Source organism: Balaenoptera acutorostrata, chromosome 2, assembly GCF_949987535.1.
Source record: "Balaenoptera acutorostrata chromosome 2, mBalAcu1.1, whole genome shotgun sequence".
NCBI lineage: Eukaryota > Metazoa > Chordata > Mammalia > Artiodactyla > Balaenopteridae > Balaenoptera > Balaenoptera acutorostrata.
The window spans coordinates 99,063,410-99,089,918 of NC_080065.1; the positions used below are offsets into that span (position 1 = coordinate 99,063,410).

A 26,509-nucleotide genomic window follows, 5' to 3' on the forward strand; every position below is an offset into this window, starting at 1 on the left:
CTTTATTTAGATAAGGAGAAGTCCAGAGTTATTCTTGATATCCTGTTCTGTCAAAGCATCTCCGCCATCCAATTAGTCACCTCCTTATTATCTCCACATCCATCCACTTCTTCCTATGCCCCTCATTCTCCCTAGTTTACGTCACCAACAGCTTGACCACAACAGCTCTAACTTAGTTTCACCACCTTCGCTCTTGTCTCCTCCAATCCATCTTCCACACTGAGGCCAGAGGGATTTTTCCAAAGCAAAATCTGATCATGTTACTGTCCTCTAAAACCTCTCTGTGGCTTCCCATTTGAGGATAAAGTCCAGGCTTTTAACAGTTTCTCAGAGTAGGAGGGATGCTCTAACACCATCTCTATCCTCTCCTACACTTTCATCTTCCTCTCCTCTCCTTCAGGCTCTTGCACATGCAGTTTGCACATCCTGCCATACCTTTTACCCAACAGGTTGATTCTTATATTTCTCAACTCAGGGCCCCCTCCTCCAGGAAGTTTCCCCTGACTCCATCTCTCACGCTTCCACAGCATCCTGTGCGCCCCTGCATTCAAGCTCTTGACCTACTAGATCCTAATCATCTCCCCCAGTAGGTCGAGGGCAAGTTGCGGGTCAGGATCTGGACTGTCCTTTTTAAAGTACTCTCAGAGCCTATGACAGTGCTTCTCTCAGAGTGGTAAACAGCAAACATTTTTTTTTTTTTTTTGGTGGAGGAATAAACATATGCAATGAGTTCAGTAATTCCATGTAAATTCTGGCTAGATTACCAACTCTTGGAAGTCAGGGTTATATTGGCACTTTGTTTGTATCTTTCATAGCATCTCAGCCAATGTTGCTCTATGAGCACACACGCAGGTGGTGCTTAGTCAAAACCGCATTTTGATAGATGATTAAAATAAAGGAGTTTCTCTATTACTGCATCTTTAAGAGAAAGATAAACTAATGTTTCCTAATTACTTTAACTTTTGGTTGAGTCATTTAAAAACAAAAACAAGAACAAACACACAAAAAAAGCAAGAGAGCCAAACCTTCCCTATCGGCATTTCCCACATACGCCTTACCCTTTACTCTCAGTGAGTCAGGTGAAAAGCCTTTTTATTTATTTCTTCCATGGTGTTCTTTTAGCTTACCTTCTTGTAGCTTGCTCAGTTGAATTCTAAGCCTCAGAATCTAAACCATGTGTATATATCTATTACATAGAATAACATTTTTTCTTTCTTTCTGCTCTTTTTTTATTTAAGTATAGTTGATTTACAATGTTTCAGGTGTACAGCAAAGTGATTCAGTTAGATACATAGCTATTCTTTTTCAGATTCTTTTCCATTATAGGTTATTACAAGATATTGAATATAGTTCCCTGTGCTATACAGTAGGTCCTTGTTCTATATCTATTTTACATATAGCAGTGTGTATCTGTTTATCCCAAATTCCTAATTTCCCCCTTTCCCCCTTACCCCTTTGGTAACCATAAGTTTGTTTTCTGTCTGTGAGTCTATTTCTGTTTTGTAAATAAGTTCATTTGTATCAATATTTTAGATTCCACATATATGACAGTTGTCTTTCTCTGTCGGACTTACTTCACTTAGTATGACAATCTCTAGGTCCATCGTATTGCTGCGAATGGCATTATTTCAATTTTTTTATGGATGAGTAATATTTCATTTTATATATATATATATATATATATATATATATATATATATATATCCACACACACACACACACACACACACACACACACACATTCATCTGTTGATGCACATTTAGGTTGTATCCATGTCTTGACTATTGTGAATAATGCTGCTATGAACATTGGGGTGCATGTATCTTTTCAAATTAGAGTTTTCGTCTTTAGAACAACATTTTTTTTTCTGGTGTTGCTATCATTTTAATTCACTCTGTTTAAAGTCAGAAGTGGACTGAAATATCAAAATATTACAGAGATGATAGAGTTGGCTGTTTGGGTTGTTGTAAGTTTTGAAAGAAAAAGTGGCATCATGATGCTTTTAGGAATAAATATGGGCATTTGAGATTTGCAAACTTTTAAAATGGCAACTTCCCTTTTAAGTTTTTATTTTACTCTTAACTTGTAACTATACCAGGCTAATGATATGTATTGTACATCCCAGCATGATCTGTATTTTTATAGTAGTAAAACTCAAGTACAATATAAATCATAAAGCAATGAAATAATGACCATAATCAATTAGAAGCTACTGAGTAAATGAGAATCACCTGTTACTTTCCTAGGTGCTCTGTGAATGCAGAAGAAGTAGATGGCTGAGGCTCTGTTCAAGTAGCTCAGTTAGGGAGATAGCTTCTACGTGTTAAAAGCAAAAGCAACAAATTGCTAAGTATGAGATAACGTACTGGCTAAAAAAAACTCTTAAAAGAAAGAGGATTGATAACTGGTAATGGGAGTAGCCCAAATATATAAAGAACACCTACAAATAAATAAGAAAAATAACAATAGAAAAAAACAAGTAAAAGATATATGAATAGCTGTTTTACAGAAAAGGAAACAGATGTGACTAATAAACTTATGGAGAGATACTTAGCCTCATTAAGCAATCTGAGAAATGAATATCCAAGGCCACAGTGAGGCACCATTTCATACCACTCAGTTGTCAAAGAGTAAGCATTCTGACAAACGCCAGTAGAAGGTGACATTGTTGAAGGGAGTATCAGTTGTTACAACTTTGAAACTTATTTGTTATCTTACAATGTTGATCATTAGAATACCTTAAAACTCAGTAATTCCATTGCTAGATATACCCCAAGAGGAATTTGAGCACATATGTGCCAGAAGACATGTGCAAGAATGTTCATAGCCACACTTTTCATACTAGCCCCAAACTGAAAGCAACCAAAGTGGTCACCGATAGGAGAATGGATAGATAAAGTGTGGTTCATTCACACAACGGGAAACTATCCAGCAATGAAAATGAAACACTCTTTCTAAAGTTTAAAAACAAAAGAAACCTAAACAATGTAATATTTAGGCAATATTATATATAATATTAGGCAACTACATATATATTCCCTTGCTTTTTCTTAAACAATGGAATGATAAACACCAAGTGCAGGATAGTGGTGAATCTCTGGAAGAATAAGCTAAAGGATGAGTTGAGAAGGAACACAGAGGAAGATGTAAGTCAGCTGTTCCCAAATGTTACTGTGTGTTGGAATCACTTGGAAGGCTGGTTAAACCACAGATTGCTGCTCCTGACCCCAGAGTTTCTGATTCAGTAGGTCTGGGGTTGGTCCCAGAATTTTTATTTCTGATAAGCTCCCTGGTGGTGCTGATGCTGCCAGTCTGGAAATCAGAATACAAGTTATTAATAATAATCTAAATTAGGCACAGGCAAGCAATCAAATCTGGCCCACTGCCTATTTTTGTATGGTCCATGAGCTAAGATTGGTTTTTACAATTTTAAATGGTTGAAAAAAATCAAAGGAAGAATAATATTTTGTGATACATGAGGATTGTATATAAAACTCATATTTCAGGGTCCATAAATAGTTTTATTGCACCACAACATGCTTATTTGCTTACATAGTGTGTGTGGCTACTTTTGTGCTGGTATGCCTGAGCTAAACGTGTTACAGAAAACATATAGCCCGCAAAGCTGAAACTATCTACTAATCTGGCCCTTTACGGAAAAAAATTTGCCAACCCCTGTTCTAAAGGGTACGTGGTAGAGTCATGGGTTTTGTATTATTATTTTAAAATAATGAATTCATCATTAAAGTAAAATAAAACAGGGTCATGTGTGAAGAAACAAGAATTCTTCTTACTCCAGTTGTATGCATCTGAAGTAAAGAAAAAACAATTTTTTTATAATAGTCATCAGGGTTGGTTAGAAATGGCTTCTTAAAGTTGGTTAGATTGGACCACAAGTATTGGTGGCATTCATAGACTGAGCAGAGGATTTCCTGGGATAGCAAACAGCTCCAGCAGAGAATGACTCAGTGGTTGTAGAGAACAAAAGGGATTGGCTTGAGTGGAGTAGAGCAGTCTTTTGTGAGGAAAGTGGGTGGGTTGCTGGGTAGGATGGGTGCTGGTGGAGGAAAGGATAGATAGGAAAATGGGAGACCTAGGCTGAGGCAACTAAGTATACCCAAAGATAAAAGAGCATTACCTGGTGGAAGCTATGTATCCACTACCTGGATACGCTTTACTACGTACTGTCAACTTCAACCAAGTGTAAAGTCAACTTAAATTACTGAGCATAGCACAGCGTAAAACATTCATTAGGCAAATGTAGCATGGACTATAGGAATGATATTTCTTACATTAGCAAAAGAAAATTTTAAGACTTGTTCTAGTTTTAGAAGCAATAATGATCACACTGTCGAAAATGTGGAAAGATAGGGAAAAGCACAAAAAAGAGAAGCAAAATCTCCTGTTTTGCTACCATGCAGAGATAATCATGGGTAACATTTTGGTGTATATATTTCCAGTGTCTGTCTTTGTCTCAATCTCCACCTTTCTTTGTATTTGCTTCTTTGTTTTTAACAAAAATGTTACCATGGAATTGATACTATTCTTTGGCTTTTTTTTTTTTTAAGTTAACAGTATATAGCAACATGATCCAGATAACTATTCTTTTTTATTGTCATTTTAAGACATAGGATGCCTATGTATCAGTTTGACAGAATAATTTATTTAATCCTCAGTGGTTGAACATTTGGACTGATTTTCCCTTTTTGGTGGCGGGTGCTGCTTTTAAAACACTAAAGAAAACATAAGGAAATGTTTACAAATATCCATGCTACTTGCCTTAGTAGAAATTCCAAAAGTGGAAAGGGTAGGAACATTTTTAAAGGTCATGAAGCATCTTGCTGGATTGCTCCAGAAAAATTGTACCAGTTCACACCCTTGCCAAAAGGCTATGTGTCAGTTTTCCTATACTTAATTTATTAATTCTAGCCAATACTAATTATTAATCTTCTCATACATTTGAAAGATTAAGTTATATGATTGTTTTAATTTTTGTTTTTGATACAAATGAAGCTGAACATTTTAAGTAAGATTTTTGGCTGTTTGAATTATTTCTTTCTTGAGTTGTTCACATTTTTGTGTTTTCTTTTTTATTCATCAGAGTTCTTTAAATATTGAAAAAATATTGTCTAGTTGTGATATATGCTGCAAATATTTTTCCCAGTCCATGTTTTGCTTTTCAAATTTGTTTGTGGTGTTTTTTGGTGAACTAAAATATTTGATTTTAAATAGACTTTATTTTTTTTTTTTTTTTTTTTTAATGAGGATCTTGAATCAGATGCGTATGTTTGATTGATTGATTGATTGATTGATTTTGGCTGTGTTGGGTCTTCGTTTCTGTGCGAGGGCTTTCTCCAGTTGTGGCAAGTGGGGGCCACTCTTCACCGCGATGCGCGGGCCTCTCTCGTTGCGGAGCACAGGCTCCAGACGCGCAGGCTCAGCAGTTGTGGCCCACGGGCCCAGCCGCTCCGCGGCATGTGGGATCCTCCCAGGCCAGGGCTCGAACCCGCGTCCCCTGCATTAGCAGGCAGACTCTCAACCACTGCGCCACCAGGGAAGCCCTAGACTTTATTTTTTAGAGCAGTTTTAGGTGTACAGAAAAATTGTGCCCAAAGTGTAGAGGGTCCTCATATACCTCCTCTCCCTCCCCTTGTCCCCAACCCCAGTTTCTCCTATTAACGTCTTACATTGGTGTGGCTATTTTTAAAATTACAATTGATGAACCTGTATTGATATATTTTTATTAACTAAAGTCCATAGTTTACATTAGAGTTCACTCTTTGTGTTGTACAGTTCTGTGAGTTTTGACAAATGTATATAGTAATGCCATGTCTCTACCATTACAGTATCATACAGATAGTTTCACTGTCATAAAAAATCCCCTGTGCTCTACCTATTCATTCTCCCTCTTTTCCCCAAGTCCCTGATAACTACTGATCTTTTTACTGTCTCTATGGTTTTGCCTTTTCCATACTGTTATATACTAACTGGAATCATACCATGTGTGGCTTTTTCAGACTGGCTCCTTTCACTTAGTGACATGCATTTAAGTTTTCTCTGTGTCCTTTCATAGCTTGATAGCTCATTTCTTTTTATCACTAAATAGAACTCTGTTGTATGGCTGTACTACAGTTTCTTTATCCATTCACCTATTAAAAGACATCTTGATTGCTTCCAAGTTTTGGCAGCTATGAATAAGACTGCTATAAATATTCATGTTCATGTTTCTGACATAAGTTTCTGACTCATTTGGGTAAATACCTAGGATCTCAATTGCTAGACTGTATGGTCAGCCTATGTTTAGCTTTACAAGAAACTGCCAAATTGTCTTCTGAAGTGGCTGTACCATTTTGCATTCCCACCGGCAATGAATGAGCGTTTTTATTGTTCCACATCTTCTCCAGCATTTGGTGTTTTGTTTTGAATTGGTGTGTCATGGTATCTCATTGTCATTTTAATTTGCAAATTCCTAATGACATATGATGTTGAGCATGTTTTCATCTGTTTATTTGCCATTTGCATATCTCTTTAGTGAAGTGTCTATTTAGATCTTTTGCTAATTTTGTAAAGTTATTTTCTTATTGTTGAGTTTCAAGGGTTCTTTGTATATTTTGAATACAGGTCCTTTATCAAAAGTATTTAATTTTCATATAGTCAAAACAGTTTATTTTCTGGCTCTGTCTTTGGTATGTCTTTAAAGCCTTCTTTCCCCTTAAATTATAAATATTCACTTGCATTTTTCTTTCAGTAATTTTATGATTTCATTTTGAGATGTTTGTATCTGGAAGTCTCAAATTTTGAGGAAGAGATGATTTCATTTTTCCCTCCATTTAAATCCACTTAGATATAATTGCTTTGCCTACTTTTGACAACCGTGCAATGGAAAACTGGGGACTGTTGATGTTTGATGAGTCATTATTGTTGCTGCAACCAAAGGATAAACTTACAGAAAAAAAGACTGTGATCTCCTATATTGTCTCCCACGAGATTGGACATCAGGCATGTGGTAAAACGTTCTTTCTTATTTCACATGAAAATATTCTCCAGCTGCTGTACCAAAAGTAGCGACCCCCCCAAACCCTGCTGTACACCAAAGTTTAAAAATTATTTGAAAAGTGGGTCGCTGAAAGAAAACAAGGAAGGATCTGTGTAATCAGATCCTGGGTGGATTTGAACTACTGGTGATAAATCACAGTGATGAGAACTTAAAGAACATTCGCAGGTCATATATTTATATCCAAAGAGTAACTGTGTTCCACAAAGTTCTCTTCAGGAAAAGTAAGCCAAGCAGAGCTATGATTATTTGCTTTCCATTCCATCTTAAAATAGAGATATTCAAAAAAGTCACTGCAAGATATCCACATTTCATTAGCAGATTGTTACAAACTTTTTTTTTTTTTGAGAGAAGTTACAAGTTAAAGGATTATAGTCAATATACTAGTGTCAGTGAGGTGAGCAGTAATTAATCCTGGAGCTGCATCCCCAAAGGTGATGTAAACAGGATTTATTTCATTAGATCTATATGCTTTTATGCTGTGATTTTAGAAGTTTAGTTATTTGATTTGATGGAGATTCTCACATCTGCATTTTGACCTTTATAAATCAAGTTTGTCAAGAAAGAAGTCATCTAAACTATGAAATTGTTATCTTTTTGTTATATGGACTCCTAAGAAGTTTTGGAGAAGAGTGATTTACTGGGATTGAATAACACCCTGTTACACAGTCAACACATACTTTCACAAGTTTTGATCAGTCACCCAAAGTGTCATTTTTTTTTATTATAGCCTAAATGACACATTGTTTTGGAATATAGGCTGCTATTAGTACGTCACAGCTGTTATATAAGAATTTGGTTAAATACCAGGATGTGGATTTGTTGGTTTTGGAAATTATTGTGTTTTTCTTTCCTGATTCTGTTTATCATCTGTTTGACACTTTCTTTCTGTTAAGCTCAAATAGAAAATAATTATAGCTGTACCACTTTGCAGAACATATGAATACTTGAGTGATTTTTACATGGTGCAGATCAAATCATGTCCTGAAAACACAATCACTGCTTACAGCAAGATCCTAATGTAGTCTGTTTAGAGTATAAGATTCTGTAATTAGTAGGTGCTAAGTAAACTTTCAGGACTTCTGCCTTAACTTAACTTTGGGGCAAAGTGGACAATTTAAGAACTGCTACTCTAGCTTAACTTATTTTTTAACATCACAATTTTAAAACAAAAATTGCTTTCAGTCATTGGATGTGAAATGATTATTTTAGAAGAAATGCATGACTGACATCTCTTCATGTTAAAACAACAAAGTCATTTTGGGATCCTGTTTTCAAGTTTATCATTGATAGCAAAAAGCATTTAATTTTGTCTTTGACCTTACATTTATTTCACATGCAATTACAATAAATATTACTTAAATTGAATTTAAGAATTTTTTTTTCCCAACTCCAAAAGTGGTTTGGAAACTTGGTTACCATGAATTGGTGGAACAATATCTGGCTCAATGAAGGTTTTGCATCTTATTTTGAGTTTGGAGTAATTAACTACTTCAATCCTAAACTCCCAAGGGTAAGTAGTTTGTTAATTATAATTTTTTCCCCTTAATTATAAAAGTAATGCCTGTTTATTGTTGAAAGTGTGTAAAATACAGTTATTGTATTGTTCATCTGTGTTTGTTTGTTCTTTAATTCTTCTAGATCTTTGTTAAACATTTCTTGCACCTTCTCGATCTTTGCCTCCATTCTTTTTCCGAGGTCGTGGATCATCTTCACTATCAGTATTCTGAATTCTTTTTCTGGAAGGTTGCCTATCTCCACTTCATTTAGTTGTTTTTCTGGGTTTTATCTTGTTCCTTCATCTGGTACATAGCCCTCTGCCTTTTCATCTTGTCTATCTTTCTGTGAATGTGGTTTTCATTCCACAGGCTGCAGGATTGTAGTTATTCTTGCTTCTGCTCTCTGCCCTCTGGTGGATGAGGCTATCTAAGAGGCTTGAGCAAGTTTCCTGATGGGAGGCTCTGGTGGTGGGTAGAGCTGACTGTTGCTTTGGTGGGCAGAGCTCAGTAAAACTTTAATCTGCTTGTCTGCTGATGGGTGGGGCTGGGTTCCCTCCCTGTTGGTTGTTTGGCCCGAGGCAACCCAATACTGGAGCCTACCCAGCTCTTTGTTGGGGCTGATGGTGGACTCTGGGAGGGCTCACACCAAGGAGTATTTCCCAGAATCTCTGTCACCAATGTCCTTGTCCTCATGGTGAGACACAGCCACCCCCTGCCTCTGCAGGAGACCCCCCAACACTAGCAGGTAGGTCTGGTTCAGTCTCCTATGGGGTCACGGCTCATTCCCCTGGGTCCTGGTGTGCACACTACTTTGTGTGTGCCTTCCAAGAGTGGCGTCTCTGTTTCCCCCAGTCCTGTCGAAATCCTGCAATCAAATTCTGCTAGCCTTCAAAGTCTGATTCTCTAGAAATTCCTCTTCCCATTGCCGGACCCCCAGATTGGGAAGCCTGATGTGGGGCTCAGAGCCTTCACTCCAGTGGGTGGACTTCTGTGGTATAATTGTTCTCCAGTTTGTGAGTCACCCACCCAGTAGTTATGGGATTTGATTTTATTGTGATTGCACCCCTCCTACCGTCTCATTGCAGCCTCTCCTTTGTCTTTGGATGTGGGGTATCTTTTTTGGTGAGTTCCAGTGTCTTCCTGTCGTTGATTGTTCAGCAGTTAGTTGTGATTCTGGTGCTCTTGCAAGAGGGAGTGAGAGCACGTCCTTCTACTCCGCCATCTTGAACCAATGTCCCCTTATCATTGATTCTTAATCACTCTTTTCTGAGTGTACATTTCTCAATCCCATGTAGAGCTGAGTGAAATGTAACCCTTGCCAGAAGAGTATCAGATCCTGGAGCTTGAGAACATTGCCATGAGCTTTGTTTTTTAAAAGCTTAAGGCCCTGTTTCAATGATCTTTGAGAGATCAAATCTTTGGCTTCCTTTTAATCTAGTCATTAGATTGAAATTGAGTAAAGAGCATCACAGAACCATATGCAGAAACAGATTTCCATTTTTTCTAACTGGTCTAATTTCAGCTGAAAATTATTAAAGTACGAGATGAATGGGTCATGGTCAAGGATTCAGAATATTTCAATTGGTTTCTTGGTCTCTGAAGCTCCAGCTCTGACATTGCTACTCACTGACGTTTTTCCGCCCCTCTTCTGCCTGGTCCAAGGAAGCAGCAGTCTCGGTGGAGGGAAAGGGCACATAAGGGCCTTGCAACCTGTCAGATCTCGCTATGTTTTTATGATCACTGTAAGCTGAGGCAAGTAGCTGAACATTTCTGAGCTTTCATTCCTCATCTGTAAAATAAGTTTTATACAGTCATTCAATAGATTATTGAGTATCTAACAGGCACTGTTGTGACAGCCACCATTTTACTAAGCACTCATTATGTGCTTATAGAGTATTGCGTACATTATCTGACTCAAGGCTCCAAACAACTCTGAAGAAATAATAATAATAATATAATCACAGTAGTGGTTAACCCTTATTGAGAATGCTCTATTTGCCAGTCACAGTGCTAAAAATTTTATGTAAATTAATTTAGACCTGATAATAATCCAGTGAGGACAGTGTTGCTTCCTGCATTTTCAGAGGTGAAACTGAGTTTCAGAGTGATGAAGTTGGTTGCCTTTTATGAGTCACACAACTCCTAAGAGGCTGCGGTAGGATTCAAACCCAGGCAACTCAACTCCAAAGCCTGTGCTTTTAACCACAATGATATTCCATACAAATTTATTATCATAAATACTGTTATATTTCTTAGGATAATAGTAGATTTAATAGAAACAGGTTTTGTTCTCTGGGATCTCACACCTTGCAGGAAGAAAGTAATGGTGAGTGTCTAGACTCGCTTTATCCAATCACTGTATGCAGTAGCTAGATAATGTTTTTTAAAAAGCTGGTATCACTTTTTACGTAGAGTTTCCCTTCAGGAGTGGAACAGGCTGGGATAAGCATCACCTTATGGGAGGCCCAGAGTAGAAAAACCTGAGGGATGTTGAGGAAAAGGTGTTCGTCTCATTAGTCACAGTTATCTTGTGTGATTCTGATGAAACCAAGAAGATTATGTAAAACCTTATACCAGGCAAGCAGAAGAGAGACAGACAATCCATTCTGAGAGAGAAAACCCCCACAAAATATGGAAAACGCTGTATGTACAAAAGTGTTCATTAATATATTTTTCATAACTGCAGAACAAAACTGGAAGCAACTTAAATGCCTGACGAATAGGGAAATGATTGTCAACTATGGTCCATCGACATTATGGGGTATTTTGCAGCTGTGTATTTATTTATTTTAATGTTTTGCTTTTGCAAAAGTTGTATCTGCAGTACTTTGAAAAGAAGAAAATCATCTGTGATTTGACCACCCTGTGATAACCATGATTAAGGTTTGGTTTATTTCTTTCCAAATTATGTTTATTTCACTTACAATGCAGTGGCCATTATTAGGAATAGTTACAAAGATAAGACAGCAAAATTTCTAAATGAATACTATAATAAGTAAATTAAAAAGGTTGTTTTTACAAATATGAGAATAAATAAATAGATAGGAAAAAAGATTGGAAAGAGCTGGACTAAACATTCTAATGGGAGTTATTGTAGGGTGTGGGCTTATGGGTGTTTTTTATTTTTGCTATTTTCTTCATTGTGTTATGGGTCAACAGTGCACGCTCTCAAGAGCTCTTGGGTGTTAAATTAGTAAAATCTATACTTAATGAATAAGGTCAGACTTAGGCAGATGTCTCCTCTAAATCCTTGCTTCTCAAAGTGTGATTCTCAAACTAGCAACATCAGCATCACCTGGTAGTTTATTAGAAATACAGTCCCCAGCCCAGACCAACTGTTAGAATATGAGTTTGACAAAATCCCCAGGGGATCCTTATTGACATTAAAGTTTGACATGCATTGCCCTAAATGACAGGCTTTCTCATTTGGGGAAGAGCAGAGTTTGATGATAGCTTAACCAAAGTATTAATAAATCTAAACATAATGTGCTAATAGGAGAGGGTTGATTGGAACATTGGCAAATGGAAGTGGGGCAGAGTTTGAAAATTTATCTGACACTGCTGAGGAGTGAGAGGGTCAACTTGGGGACCCCAGCAAGAGTCACTAGGGAGCTGAGACTTCATGTAGATTACCAAGTGCTCGCCCGGCTCTCCAGGGTATGAGTAAGCTGTCCCTGTAGCTTCTCCACTGCCCTTTCTTTGGCTCTGTCTTCCCAAGTACCTCTTGACTATTCTTTGGTTTTCCTTCTAGCTTTCCTTCAGAAAGAAATGGCCCTTGTCATGTGTCTAAGAGAGATCTAGTCTTTTGGGGAGTTCTGTACTTATTAAAATATAAATAATTGCCATCTCTTCATGCATGAGTATCCAGTCTGTGGATTTATTTCTAATAACTAATATTACATCAGCATCATTGTGAATTTGTAAATCTGGCATGCTTTTGGTTTATAAATGTCCATGTAACAGAGACTGATAAATTTTAAGGGATTGCTAATAAAATTACCAATAAAATTCTAGAGGGTTAAAACCACCTAGAGATGCTGTTCCCTGGAGGACCTGTCTGGGTGGCCAGGAACCTCCTTAGGGGAATGTAGATGTCTCTCTTGGCAACCACATTAACTTTTGTAATTGATTTTTTTTAATTGAAATAAAAAAGGATACCAAATGGGAAGGAAAGTATCCTAGAGTTTTGTTATTCAAGGAATCCTAACTTATTTGGCCCATTGTAGCCCAAAGAGTACTTCTCAATTATTGATTTTTCCTTTCTTCAGTGTTAGTTTTTGAAAGTATTTTAGGAACATTGAACTTGGTGTTTCTGTGACACCTCAGAAGTTAACGTGGCTCAATGTTTTCCTTTTAGAATGAGATCTTTTTTTCTAACATTTTACATGGTGTCCTCAGAGAAGATCACGCCCTGGTATCTAGAGCCGTCTCCATGAAGGTGGAAAATTTCACAGAAACCAATGAAATAAACGAGCTCTTTGACCTATTTACTTACAACAAGGTAAAATCAGTTACACATTTACATTTGTTCTGCACTCTTGCAGAAAGCTACATAAAATGGATTCTAAGGGTCCTAGACTAATGTACTACTACACAACTTTGGTACAAAAACCTTAATATTATTCAGTAGATGGATTTCAGAAAATGTGGTTAGATCAGTTCTTATCTAGTAAAGATTAATCAACTACGATAGGTGCTCAGTATCATCTACCTTTATTAATATAGACTTAGCTTGCTACTTTTAAGGTGAACCCATCTGCTTGGTGGAAATTTGTTCTTGTATCGACTGAAAGAAGAACACACGACGTAAAAGTTGTGAGTTAAGTTTTATTCAGGAATCTTACTGAGGACTATAGCCCAGGAGACAGCCTCTCAGAGTGCTCTGAGAAACTACTCCAAAGAGATAAGGGAGGGGCCAGGGTATATCTGAACTTTTTTGCTGGGAAAAACATGCAGTCAAGCATAAAAAGATTACTGCTAGTCACAAGGAACAGACATCTCAAGTTAACAATTTTAGTGCTTTTCTGTACATGGAAAAATGTAAGACTCTGGGGTCATTGAAATTTTTCCTTACATATGCATCTTAACTATCTAGGAGCCAGTATATTCAAAGCACAGAATGCTTCCTGTTTTTCTCCATCCTGAATTCCCCCCAGGGTGCCCTCTCAGTGGGCATCTGCAGTGGCTAATGGCTGATCCTTGTAGAACTGGAATGGCAGGCAACATTTTTTTCTTTACACTTGCCGTATGAGTATCTCAGTTTAAAAACCATTCTGCGCCCTGAACTCTTTATATGTAGGACATTTTCTCATCTTTTACCTATTAATTAGTGACAATCTCCTATTTTATTAGCACATTTGGGGATAACCCAGACATTCAACTAAAGTGCGCAATGCAATCAGGAGCACAGCCCAGAATCTTGCTTATCAGAATGGAATGCGTCAATATTTAGATACCGAATTTTGTTTAAATAATGGACAGCTTTTTATGTCTTAGGGAGCGTCTCTGGCCCGGATGCTTTCTAGTTTCTTGAATGAGAAAATATTTATCAGCGCACTTAAGGTGAGTTTACAAAATTGTTGTTACCTGGAAAATAGTATACATAAATTGCTTTGGCATGTTATTTATCTTAACCTTAACTTTTCTATTTTAACAGTCATATTTGGAGACATTTTCTTACTCAAATGCTGAGCAAGATGATCTATGGAGGCACTTTCAAATGGTAATTCTCTCACTTCCTGCCATGTTTTTGCTGAGTTGTTTTGTAAGATCGGGAGGCCATGTGTGTATGGTGATGCCACAGGAAAACCATCTTTCCTTGTTTGTGACACTCCTTTAAGTCAGGGGTTGCTTCTTTAGTCTTTACCACTATATTCCCAATGCCCAGAAGAGAGCCTGCATATGTTAGATCCATAAAAAATGTGTTCAGTGAATGAATGAATGAGTGAATGAATGAACTAAGGAACCATTCATATAGAGAGAGTTGAACAGAATTAAATTTGGTCCAGAATATCACCCACTGGGAATTATTGTACTATATAAATGAGGAAGAGAATAGCTATGTAGTTTCTTTTAGGAGATTGCTACCTCAAAAGATTTTGATGATAAATATCTGCTTTTGTGATGATTTTTTTAAAACAGGCCATAGATGACCAGAGTAAAATTCTTTTGCCAGCAACAGTAAAAAGCATCATGGACAGTTGGACACATCAGAGTGGTTTTCCAGTTATCACCTTAAATGTATCTACTGGCGTCATGAAACAGGAGCCATTTTATCTTGGAAAGGTTAAAAATCAGACCCTTCTAACCCACAGGTAGGTAGATTTACTCCTCTGTCTTCACCTTCCCTGGGATTGAGCTCTGATCAAATGGAAACCAGCCTGTGGGTGAGGCAGCATAACCCCTGCTGGATACACACCCTTCCATGAGGTGATTCTGGGATGGTGACTGAGCGCTCCATGCAGGATGTCGCTGGCGTGCTAGGATGGGGCAGAGCCCCTCGTGTGCTGAGCAAGGCCAGAGACCTTCATTTAGGGATTCAAGCAGTGCCCCTCCCCTGGGATATAGGGCCACACCCATGACCAAAGCTTTGGGTGTTATGCATTCTCTTCTGTCCTTTAGACAGAGGTCATGAATTAGTCGGAATTCTGTGTGAAAGGCAGTAAAATAGAGCCTGAAATGCCTCCTGTTAGTTAAGAAGGGGATCCTGTTGCAATGTTGTCTTCCCTTCCCTAGAAACGGAACTGAATGGTGACTGTATCCTTGAGGAATAATTCTGTGCATGTCTGCCCATGCACTTATCTGTGCTTCTGTAGCCATACCTAAAATGTTAGAATTATAGATCCCAAATTCAAACCTTAGGTAAGTCTTATTCAAAATCTCTGAGTTTCAGTTGCCTTATCTATAAAGCAAATGTAGTAACATATATCCCAGGGGATTGTTGTAGAAGTGAAATGGAATAATAAATATAAAGTGGCTTAGCATTCATCACTTTCTCCTTCCCTTTCCTCCTCTTTCTTGTTAGATAATTTTCAACTTTTTAAAAAAAATAAATTTATTTATTTATTTTTGGCTGTGTTGGGTCTTCGTTGCTGCACGTGGGCTTTCTCTAGTTTTGGGGAGAGGGGGCTACTCTTTGTTGCAGTACGCGGGCTTCTCATTGCGGTGGCTTCTCTTGTTGCAGAGCACAGGCTCTAGGCTCGTGGGCTTCAGTAGTTGTGGCATGTGGGCTCCATAGCTGTGGCTCACGGGCTCTAGAGCGCAGGCTCAGCAGCTGTGGTGCACGGGCTTAGTTGTTCCACGGCATGTAGGATCTTCCTGGACCAGGGCTCAAAGCTGTGTCCCCTGCGTTGGCAGGTGGATTCTTAACCACTGCGCCACCAGGGAAGCCCTTCCACCTGTTTTTGATAAAAGTTTTGATCCTCAGATCTCATTATATTAAGTATCAGCACAAATGAGTAATTAATTTTCATATATCACCACCAAAATTTTCAAGTTGTCCTACTCTTTCTTTAAAACCCCAGGGGAGGGAACAGGAGACCTGCAATTCCCTTCTCCCTGTGATATTTCATGACTTGTGAGAAGAGGTGGCCTTAGCTATCACATAAACAGAGACCCTCAGTTCAAAGTCTGAGAAACCAGACTTGTGAGCATTTGAGCAAGATTGGAAATATTGCCCAAATTCCAAGTAGTGTGTCTCTTCAGATGACTAATGTCCTCCCTGTGGTCAGCGACTTCATCCATGTCATGTCCACCAATGTGGGAAGAATGCCAGCATTCAGTTAATATGAGTAATCTGGCTTATTTTTGTTGAACACTTTTCAGACGAGGAGAAAGCTTGAGGTGGAGAAGCATTTTGAAATGTTTGTCAAGCATTTTCTTCTTAACTGATTATTCAACTCTCTTGGCACAGATAGCTTTGGGTCTGTCTGTAGCATTTGAATGACCCCTGAGTAAGGCCAGGTGGCTGTAATTTAATATAAACAGGCCTTGAAAGTTTCAAATACAGGAGAGTCTTAGTAGCTACCTTAAGTTATAAAAAGAAGCAAATCTATAAGACACAACAAGAGAGTAAACAAATAGCCAAAGCAAAACTGACTTGTGAAACAACAGTGAATAATTCTAAGAGCAAAGTCCTGCATATCCACAGGGAATGACCAAAGAATTTGAGTTCTGTTATTTTATCATCTTATTTAATATTGGCTCAGAGCTGATATTCTTATGTGTGAACATTAACTGAATTTTTAATTTTTTTCCAAAAAGTGACACGTGGATTGTACCTATTCTTTGGATAAAAAATGGAACTACACAGTCTTTAGTCTGGCTAGATAAAAGCAGCAGTAAGTAACAAATTTTTAAAAATATCTTCACATATATATGCAAATATATATACGTGTATGTATATATATGTGTGTTTAAACATATATATATATATATATAAAGGCAGAGACTAAAATGTTGAAATGTCTATCTTTTGAAAAGCTATCTTGTTTAAAACTAAAATATTGTATCATTCTTGTTGAACATAGAGCTTTAAAGAAAAGTTTCTAATCAAAAGCCATTATATGTGAAAAAATATAATTATGTGGTAAGATCAATACGTATTTTACAATATCTTTACTTTTTGTTTTATTGGACTTAGTGTTTAGAATTAAGAGGGTGTAGTACAGACATGTAGTAAAATATTTTTAAAATGTACCATTTCAAACTTTTCACCTGTTTCTTTGTAGAAGTATTCCCTGAAATGCAGGTTTCAGATTCTGATCATGACTGGGTGATTTTAAATTTGAATATGACTGGATATTATAGAGTTAACTATGATAAATTTGGTTGGAAGAAATTAAATCAACAGCTTGAAAAAGATCCTAAGGTAAGGTTATTTTTTTTACACCTTTTATTAAATATCATTAATATTGCACTCTCTAGCCTTTTAGAGGTTGAGCTTTCATTAACCTGTCTGGTGGGAACCTGACCCCTGTTGCCAACCCTCACCCCAAGGCATACTGGATTTTTTTTTCTTATTCTTAGAAGGGAGAGGTTTTGGTTGAATGCATCGTGTTTTTGAACATTAATCTCACTTTTCCACAATAATTTTACCTTTCTAGGTAAAAAAAATCAGAAGAATTTCCTATTAACCATTAACTTTGTGATCTTAGGCAAGTTAAATGTTCTGCTTCAATTTCTTCACTTTAAAATGGGAATAATATCATATCTTTCTTATTCCTTACGAGGATTAGAGATGATGTAAGTAAACATATACTTAAAATTTCAAAGCCCATAATAGGTGCCAGTACGTATATGCTAGAAAATGTTAATTTTCTAAAAACTGTATTTTCACCCTCCCCCAAAGGAGAGAATTTAATTCACAAGGTATCAGTAATAATCCAATATTGCTTTAAGTTGTAAAACAACTGTAAATTATTATGCAATATAGAAATATTAAAACATTGGCTAGCTCTTATCAGTCAGATTTTAATTGGTTGAATTAAACCAAATCTCCATTGGTGGAGATGGATGCTGGCTTAGAGGTCTATAGAGTTGGCTCTGCTGTGAAATCTTGGGCTGTTCATTTAGTCTCTATTCATAAAGCTAGAGAGTTGAACTAAAAGATATCTTAGGTGTCTCTCTCTTCGAAAGTTCTGTGAGTCACACAGCAGCCTCTCTGGCAGGAGAGGCAGTGCACAGCATACTGGTCCAGAGCTCGGGTTCTGGGTGAGGTAGACTTGTGTTCATATTTTTGTTCATCATTTACCAGATGTGTGACCTTGGGCCTGTTGTTTGCCCAGTGATGCCTTGGGTTCCTTATCAGTATAATAATGGGTGTAATAGACCTTAAAGGGTTGTTGTGAAGATTAAATAAGGTGATGTGTGTATTATGTTTAACAGAGGCCTGATACAATTTGGGCATTCAGAACATGATCAGTAATTTTAAAAAATTATCATTGGTCTTTTGAATAAAGGTACAAAAAACAGTTATAATAATACTTTATTAAAAAATCTTTTTCAGAGTAGCTAAATTCTTTTTAATTTCTAAGGGCAGTCTTAGCCATGGAAGCACTAGGTCATGCCATTATAGCTATGATTTCTTGAAACCCGTGTAGATTTACTTATTGAAAAACTGGGGTCAATTATTCCTACAACATAATTGCTGAGCAAATAAAACATTTCTATTATTAATATTAATCTAGAAAATGTAAGTGTTATTATTACTGCCAGAAAAGATATGCGACTACAACAAAGGAGAGAATTAAGCTTGGCTTGTTCAGATGCTTAAAGGGATGTTGTGAAGATATATTTTCTGGGACCACATATATGAACATACTGGGGGGGTATTGAAGGACTGCTGTAGGAAACTTTGGGCACCCTTAGGACACAAGCTGAGACAGAGACCTGTGGCCTGACAACGCCAGGGAGCTCAAACCGAAGCCTGAGGAGTTAGGTTGGCAGTTGACTCCTGCCTTTTCATGATTCAAAGGGCTCTGTTGGTGGTATTGTGTCAAATTAGTAAACTCTTGAGAAGAGAGATACCATTGAAAAAGAGTACCTCACTATTGCCAAAATAGTGCTAAGTAATATTCTTTAAGGCTTCCTATGCCAAAAAGTCCCCTGACAACAATTTGGACATTGTGATACAATTTAATGTATACTTTCTGTTTTGGAGAGGCCCTTTAAACTTGGCTTCCTGTTTTATTTTTTAACATGCTGTTTTTCACAGAGTATTTTGGCAAAACTCTCAGCCATATTTAAGCCTTATGATTGATGTCCAGAGGGATCACTTATCAAAAGCAGATGTATAATGAATAAATTATGGGGACTATCCTTAGAAATGATCATTTCTCTGTACATAATTCACATGAAAGTGCTTTGTAAGCAGCAATGATCTTTAAATGTTGTTATTATTTTGAAAATGATTTTTTCACTAACAATGTTCTCATCTTTTCCTGAACATTTTTGGATCTCATTTGCAGGCTATTCCTGTTATTCACAGACTTCAGTTGGTTGATGATGCCTTTTCCTTGTCTAAGTGAGTATATTTTCTTCTTTCATCATTTTAGCGTGTACCTTGAGAAATTTATAAAAATAATAACCTCATCACTATGAACTTGGTTCTTTAGTATACACAGGCCCTAACTTATTAAGATTAGGATCAAATTCTGTGGTTATTGTGGAATTTATGATATAAAAGTTGCTAGAATATGCAACAACATGGATGAACGTTGAGGACATTAAGCTACGTGAAATAAGCCAGGCACAGAAAGACAAATACTGTATGTTTCCATTTACATGAGGTACTTAGAATCAGAGAGACAGAAAGACTGGTGGTTGCCAAGGGCTGGTGCAGGAGAGTGGGAGGGGGGAATGGGGAGATATTGTTTAATGGGTATAGAGTTTCAGTTTCACAAGATGAAAAGAATTATGGAGATGGATAGTGATGATGGTTGCACAACATTATGAATGTATTTTTAAAAAAATTTTATTGGCGTACAGTTGATTTACAAGGTTGTGTTAGTTTCTGCTGTACAGCAAAGTGCATCAGTTATACATATGAATGTATTTAATACTAGCGAACCATACACTTTAAAACGGTTAAGAAAAAAAAAAAAACGGTTAAGAAGACAAATGTTATGTGTATTTTGCAACAATAAAAAAATTAGAAAAAAAGGCAATTCAAAAAAGTCATTATCAGGATAAGAGCAATAACATCCACTACTATTAGAAATGAAAGCCACAGAAAACAATGTTTTTTACAACAATTTGACAAGAAGGAATATGTTCTTTCTCAAGTCAAAACTTGGTAGTTAATTATATGAAAATCGTATATTTTCAATCAAATTAGCTTTGGTATAATAAGGTTTAAACTGATTATGGAGAAATTTTGAAAGACTCTTAAAGGAGCAGCAAAGAAAATTCAATGTTTTAAAAGGAAGCCCTGAGGGGAAGAGGATGGGGGGGATAGATTGGGAGTTTGGGATTGACATGTACACACTGCTGTATTTAAAATGAAACACCTGGGACTTCCCTGGTGATGCAGTGGTTAAGAATCCGCCTGCCCATGCAGGGGACACGGGTTCGAGCCCTGGTCCGGGAAGATCCCACATGCCGCGGAGCAACTAAGCCCGTGCGCCACAGCTGCTGAGCCTGTGCTCTAGAGCCCTCGAGCCACAACTACTGAGCCCATGTGCCACAATTACTGATCCCGCACACCTAGAGCCTGTGCTCCGCAACAAGAGAAGCCACCGCAATGAGAAGCCCGCACAACACAAGGAAGAGTAGCCGCCGCTCGCCACAACTAGAGAAAGCCTGCGCGCAGCAATGAAGACCCAACACAGCCAAAAATAAAATAAATAAATTTGTAAAAATAAATAAATAAAATAAAATGCCTTTCCATGAGAAAAAAAAAAAAGGAAGCCCTTGAAGGAAAACCTTTAGAAGGATGCAGTAGAGATGATGTAAATAGAAAAAAGTAATAGTGTTTAAATATTTATAGGATTACTGCAAAATGTATAAGAATCATTATTTTTAAAATCTCGATCAAGAGTAAAAGCTTAGGTAAAATACAAGTGATTCAGACTTGCATTTGTAAAGACTGTTAAATGTTAAAATGGATAAATTTAGGAAGATTGTAGAAGATGTGATCATATTTTTCTAAGATACTGGAAGTTAAGGAAATAAAGTAATTGATGTATCCAAAAAAAAAAAGTTTCTGGAAATAAATAGACTATCAATTAAGATTTTGAAGTGATTTTTGTTACCCAAAAATGATGACTGTAGGTATAATTTTAATGAGCCTGAATTTTAGTGTAATACAGAATTATTGATTTCATTTATATTGGATTTACTCAATATAAGATCTGCTGATAAGTTTCTAACCAGGAAAATGAATGTATGTTCAGAACTTAAATTCCAGACAGTAAAATTAAAGAGTACACATAATAAATGATGCAGTGTGTTCTCTCTTTCTTTGGCCTGTTGTATTTCTTGAATGAAGGTCTGCATGTTTTATCCCTCGTTTTTTTACTACTTTTCCCCATGTGATGTACAGCACATTTCCCCGCGCACTACTTTGCTGAAACATTTCTCTAAGATTATCATGACTTTATACTGTTAACCACATCCTCCTGCAAACTTCTCTTTTGACTTCCTGGGGCTCCAATATGCAAACCTAGCTTTCCTCCAGGATCTGACTTCTCTTTTTCCTGCTGCCGTGAGCATCCTTAAGACCAATCATGATTATGTTACTTTCTTCTATCTTTCCTCTGGATAATTCATGCCTTCTGATGGTTTCAGTGATCATTTTATTATGTACATGTACAGTGCCTAGCAGCTATAAGGTACGCAATAAATGTTTATGAAAGGATATGTTGATGACTTCTAAATCTAGATGTCTATTTGTCTCCTCCTGTCTTCTGTTTATCCTGTGGTCATTTAAATTCAGTACCTTAAACATTGAACTTTATTTCTGTCTCTGAATTGCTCCTGCTATCAATTTCTCTCTGTCTGTCGAAGCTACTACTACTTTTCCCATCCCCACACTTGAAACATCAGAGATATCGTTGACTGCTCTCTCTCTCTCCATCTCCCATCAAGCCATCATGTCTTATCTATTCATTCTGGGGTTCTGGGGAATGTCTTTTGGATTCTCACCTCACTTACCACCTTCACTGCTTCCATGCTAAGCCAAGCTTTCATCACCCTTTGCCTAGCCTATTGCATTAGCTTCCAGCCTTTAGTCCTTTAGAATTCTATTTATATTAGAATTCCATTCTGTTTTCTGCAGCACAGTTGCAACAAAATTTTAAGGCATTGATTTCATGATGTTACCCCGGTTGTTTAAACACCTTCCCACCACATGTAAACTCTTCATCCTGATACTCAAGGCTCTCCACACTTTTGATTCACCTTACCTATTAACCCCCATCTCTCACTACACATAAAAGAAATTCCCTGCCTCGGTTAACTTGGTCTGCCCATCACACTAATTCCCACTTTATCTTCTTGCCCATCACACTAATTCCCACTTTAAACTGCCTTCCTCTATCTCTCTACTTATTCCAATCCTACACTTCCTTCACTGCTTTTCTCAAGTTCCTTCTCCAGAAGGCCTCCTTGCCTCTCCCATCACACGCATATATTTTTCTTCTTTGCTACTTTATTGTATTCGTTGCCTCTGCTAGGGCCTTTTATTAACACCTTCTTATGTGCAAGTCTCAGCTCTTCACTAAGTAATAAGCTGCTCGCTGGTAAGCAAGAGGAGTGTCCTATTTGTGTTCACTTGTTTTGTGTTCCTACTAGTATCTGGCAGAGCATTAGATAGAGAATGACTTTTAATTAATACTTGTTGAATGGAAATTATAGTCTCTTAAGAATGTATACTAAATGCACAAATATTCTAGTGCCTGACAATCAGCCCAACACTTGGCCTGGATTTTCTACAACCTCCAAGAATTTGGGCACTTGAACCTAACAAACTGAAATTGAGGGTCTGTCCACATTGCTTGGGTTCCACTTCATCAATGAGATGGGACTTTTACCCTCTAGCTTCTTGATTTCATATACCTTATTGAAGTCAGGCACTGAGGCATGGACCAAATATGAGTTTTTGAGTCTGTGGTTTTTTTTTAAACCAAACAGAAACAGTTATATAGAGATTGAAACAGCACTTGATTTAACCAAGTACCTTGCTGAAGAAGATGAAATCATAGTGTGGCATGCAGTTTTGGTGAACCTAGTGACCAGGGATCTTGTTTCTGATGTGAACAACCATGATATATATCCACTATTAAAGGTAATTTCATTCTTTGTTAGATGGGTTTTTTTTTTAATTTCTGTCTTCCTCCTTCCATATTTTAGATAGTGTCTGTGAAAGCAGTCTTTCCCAAAATGATAGTCTATTTGTTCTGTATATATTCATTTTCTCAGGAATGGTTGTTTACTCTTAGAAGAAAATACCTTAGTCATAGACCTGGTCTAGGAGATGAGTATGAGAGAAGCTTGGACAGTTTCTTAATTCCTGGTGAGGTATAAATGTGTCTTAAGAAACCAGAAGTGGATGGAAATGGTATGCCTTTTTTTTTTCTTATAAAAAAAAGGATAGTATCTATTAACAACTGTTTCCCTAAAAGATTGTTAGTCAAACAGAATGATTTTTCACAATTCTATATCCATGATTTATATACTCTGATTTATAGGGCCGGCACTTAAAACCAGAGAGTTATATGCCAAAAAAGTAAACATTTTGAAGCTGCTTTTGATATTGGGAAGAGAGATGGGGAAATTAGAGTTAATGAATGAAGAAATAACCATGCCATCTTGTCCTTATAAAAGGGGAAAATAACATCTATAAAAGGGGAAATTTCTGTTATTACATCTTTAACAGTGATCATAAGAAAGATGGCACAGGTAAAACCAAAGCCAAAGTTTGGGAGCAGCCCCTTGGAGAGTTAAGGGCCACAGACAAAACAGCAAGTGTGTTCGGTGATGATTCCAAGTGAGATTCTGGGACAGTCTGAAGGCGAGATCACAAGCACTTCGGGGTTCCAGACTTTCTTTTATCTAGTGTACAAAGTGCTGATGGGAACGTACTTGAATGTGGCATGGCGACCAATAGGAGAAGGCACTTGTTGGTGGGATCGAGGTGGCTCACTGATAACATCTGATCACTGGTTTTGAGTAAAGAAGTAAAAGCTAATGTTTGTTTTTAAAAATTTCAGTGAATAACATTAATTTATTCTGAGGGATGTATTGGTAAGTGTATGACTATTGTAATCTTATTATTTACCAGCCGATAGCTCAATTGAAGAAATTTTATTTTGGAGTCAGAGCTTAAATTAGTCCAAGGCATAAATCAGTATTCCTTGGTTTTTTAGAGATATATATACTAAGCATGGAAGTTTCAAGGTAGAAAGTTTGTTTTATGTTTCTCCATTTTTTCTCTATTTTAAAGACAACTGGAAATGTTTGGATGATAGTAAATGATAAGAATGGTTAATATTTATTGAGTTCCTACTATGTGCCAAGCAGTGTGCTGACACACATCATATTGTTTACGTATTGCTTACGTTTGAGGAAACTGAACCTATAGAGGTTTAAAAAGTTATACATTTAGTGACAAATAAAGATTATTTCTGAAGAAATATCTGTCACCTCTCTGTTAATGTCTTTTCAGACAAAGAGAAAAGCAGTGTAAATTGGGTGTTGTGAGCAGAACTAACAGTGTATTTTCTTTATTGTTTATAGAAGTATCTGTTAAAGAGACTTATCTCAATATGGAATACTTATTCAACTATAATTCGTGAAAACGTGGCAACATTGCAGGATGACTACTTAGCTCTGTAAGTACTTTTTGAGCAGTGATCATTGAATTAAATAATTCATATTAATGGATAGGCTTCCAGATTCATAAAATAAGATACTAATAGTTATGATTCACTGAGATTTGTGTGCCATTTGAGAAAAGTAGATTTGGGATTGGTGAGCTACATGTATCCTAATAGGAAATAGTAGTTTGGGAATCTTAATTTACCTGCAAAGCACATACAAGTACACACAGGAATTTATAGCTTGATATTCTCAAATCTTAGGCTACTGGTTGAAATCTTAAGTATGTGGTACTATTGATGAAGGGTTGTGCTAAGCAAAACCAGCCTATACAAACAAATTGAAGGGTATGGGAAGGACAAAGGGGGAAAAAAATCCCCTCTGTATATTCTTGATGACAGAGGGAAAAGTTCCATTATTTATGTCAGACAGAAATTCTAACATTATGCAGATATGATTAGGGAGGTTGACAGTGAACTGTATCAGTCATCTGTGTGTGAGCATGACCAAGTATTGCAAACGATTTCCCCATCATTGGTTCGGTTAAGGGACTATGCCTGTTGTCATGCTGCTCTGGGAAGGGGGTGAAAGGCAAAACAGGGCTGCAGTACCTCTGCCCTCCCTGTGACACAAGGTTTGTGTGTGTAGACTGGGCTTCCAGATTTAGCGAGGGAATATGTGACCAACAGTGAATGGTACAGGGATTATATTTACAGCTCTAGTCAACATCAAGCCGAAACCAATTAGACCAAGTAAGAAATACAAAAGGTGGTTATTCTCTCTCACGAGCATCCTTCTGAGAGGGGAGAAATTTTAGAGCTAGGGCGTGTGAATGGACGAACATAGGGTTGGATTTACAGATGGATGGAAGACAGTGGGGATGAGCTAGGACGGAAAGTGGGTAGGCAAGTTGTATAGGCAAACAGAAAGGCCCAGTCAGGCAGCCCCTTTGTTAACCAGCCATGGCCTTGGCTCTCCTAAACTGGCCTAAAGTGACCTGCTTTTTGTAGCATCCCTGGGCCAGTTCTCTTCAGAGCAATCTCAGGGAGTTAGACTGTGCTTCCAGAGAAGTCCATCTTGCTGCTGCCAGCTTGGGGTGGGTGGGGAGAGGAGTGAATGTGTAAATGAGTGCTCAGAACTGTCTCTCAGAAGGTCTCCCCCCTGGAGATTCTACTTCTGCTTATCAGAAGGTCAGGCCAGGCTGGGATGAAACTGGAGGGAGGGTGGAGCAATGGAGATTTGGCTCTTGGCATTTTCCAGAAACTTCTGACCCACTTGAATTCCTTTACCTCTTACTCCAAACTGCATCACCTCAAGGCACCGCTCATTTGGATTTATCATTGTTCTTCTCCATGTTCTTTTGAACTTATTTCATTTGCAATCATAATGTGTACCTCTGCTCAGCTACAAAAACAAAGCAGAAACCTCCGTTCTTTTTCTGGAGACAACGTTAATAGCCAGGAGGAGTAGAGGAAGAAACAGAAGCTTAAGCCAGGGGAGGCTCGCTGTCGAAGGAGAGAAATAAACCATCCCCTCTGTTCTCATGTGTAGAGAAAGAACTTTGTTTTTAAGTGTGTTATATCAGATACTTAAAAGTCATTTTTTTAAATCTGTAAGGGAGTTATTGTATAAGGCAGG

The 26,509-nt window shown here is 37.4% G+C and overlaps 1 protein-coding gene across 3 annotated transcripts in view; it reads left to right on the plus strand.

The window, feature by feature from the left end:
- The window catches only part of LVRN (laeverin), a 73,203-nt gene that overhangs the window by 34,179 nt on the left and 12,515 nt on the right, over positions 1–26,509 (plus strand). For all 3 annotated transcript variants that reach the window (XR_009007316.1, XM_057541789.1, XM_007192124.2), the window contains exons 5-15: positions 6,846–7,000; positions 8,455–8,568; positions 12,912–13,055; positions 14,051–14,116; positions 14,211–14,276; positions 14,696–14,868; positions 16,817–16,893; positions 17,284–17,423; positions 19,522–19,577; positions 23,186–23,339; positions 24,791–24,885. Coding sequence is in view for 2 of the 3 variants with exons in the window: in XM_057541789.1 (XP_057397772.1) it covers positions 6,846–7,000; positions 8,455–8,568; positions 12,912–13,055; positions 14,051–14,116; positions 14,211–14,276; positions 14,696–14,868; positions 16,817–16,893; positions 17,284–17,423; positions 19,522–19,577; positions 23,186–23,339; positions 24,791–24,885 (1,240 nt within the window). In the remaining variant the exon portion in view is untranslated. The remainder of the gene's footprint in view (positions 1–6,845; positions 7,001–8,454; positions 8,569–12,911; positions 13,056–14,050; positions 14,117–14,210; positions 14,277–14,695; positions 14,869–16,816; positions 16,894–17,283; positions 17,424–19,521; positions 19,578–23,185; positions 23,340–24,790; positions 24,886–26,509) is intronic.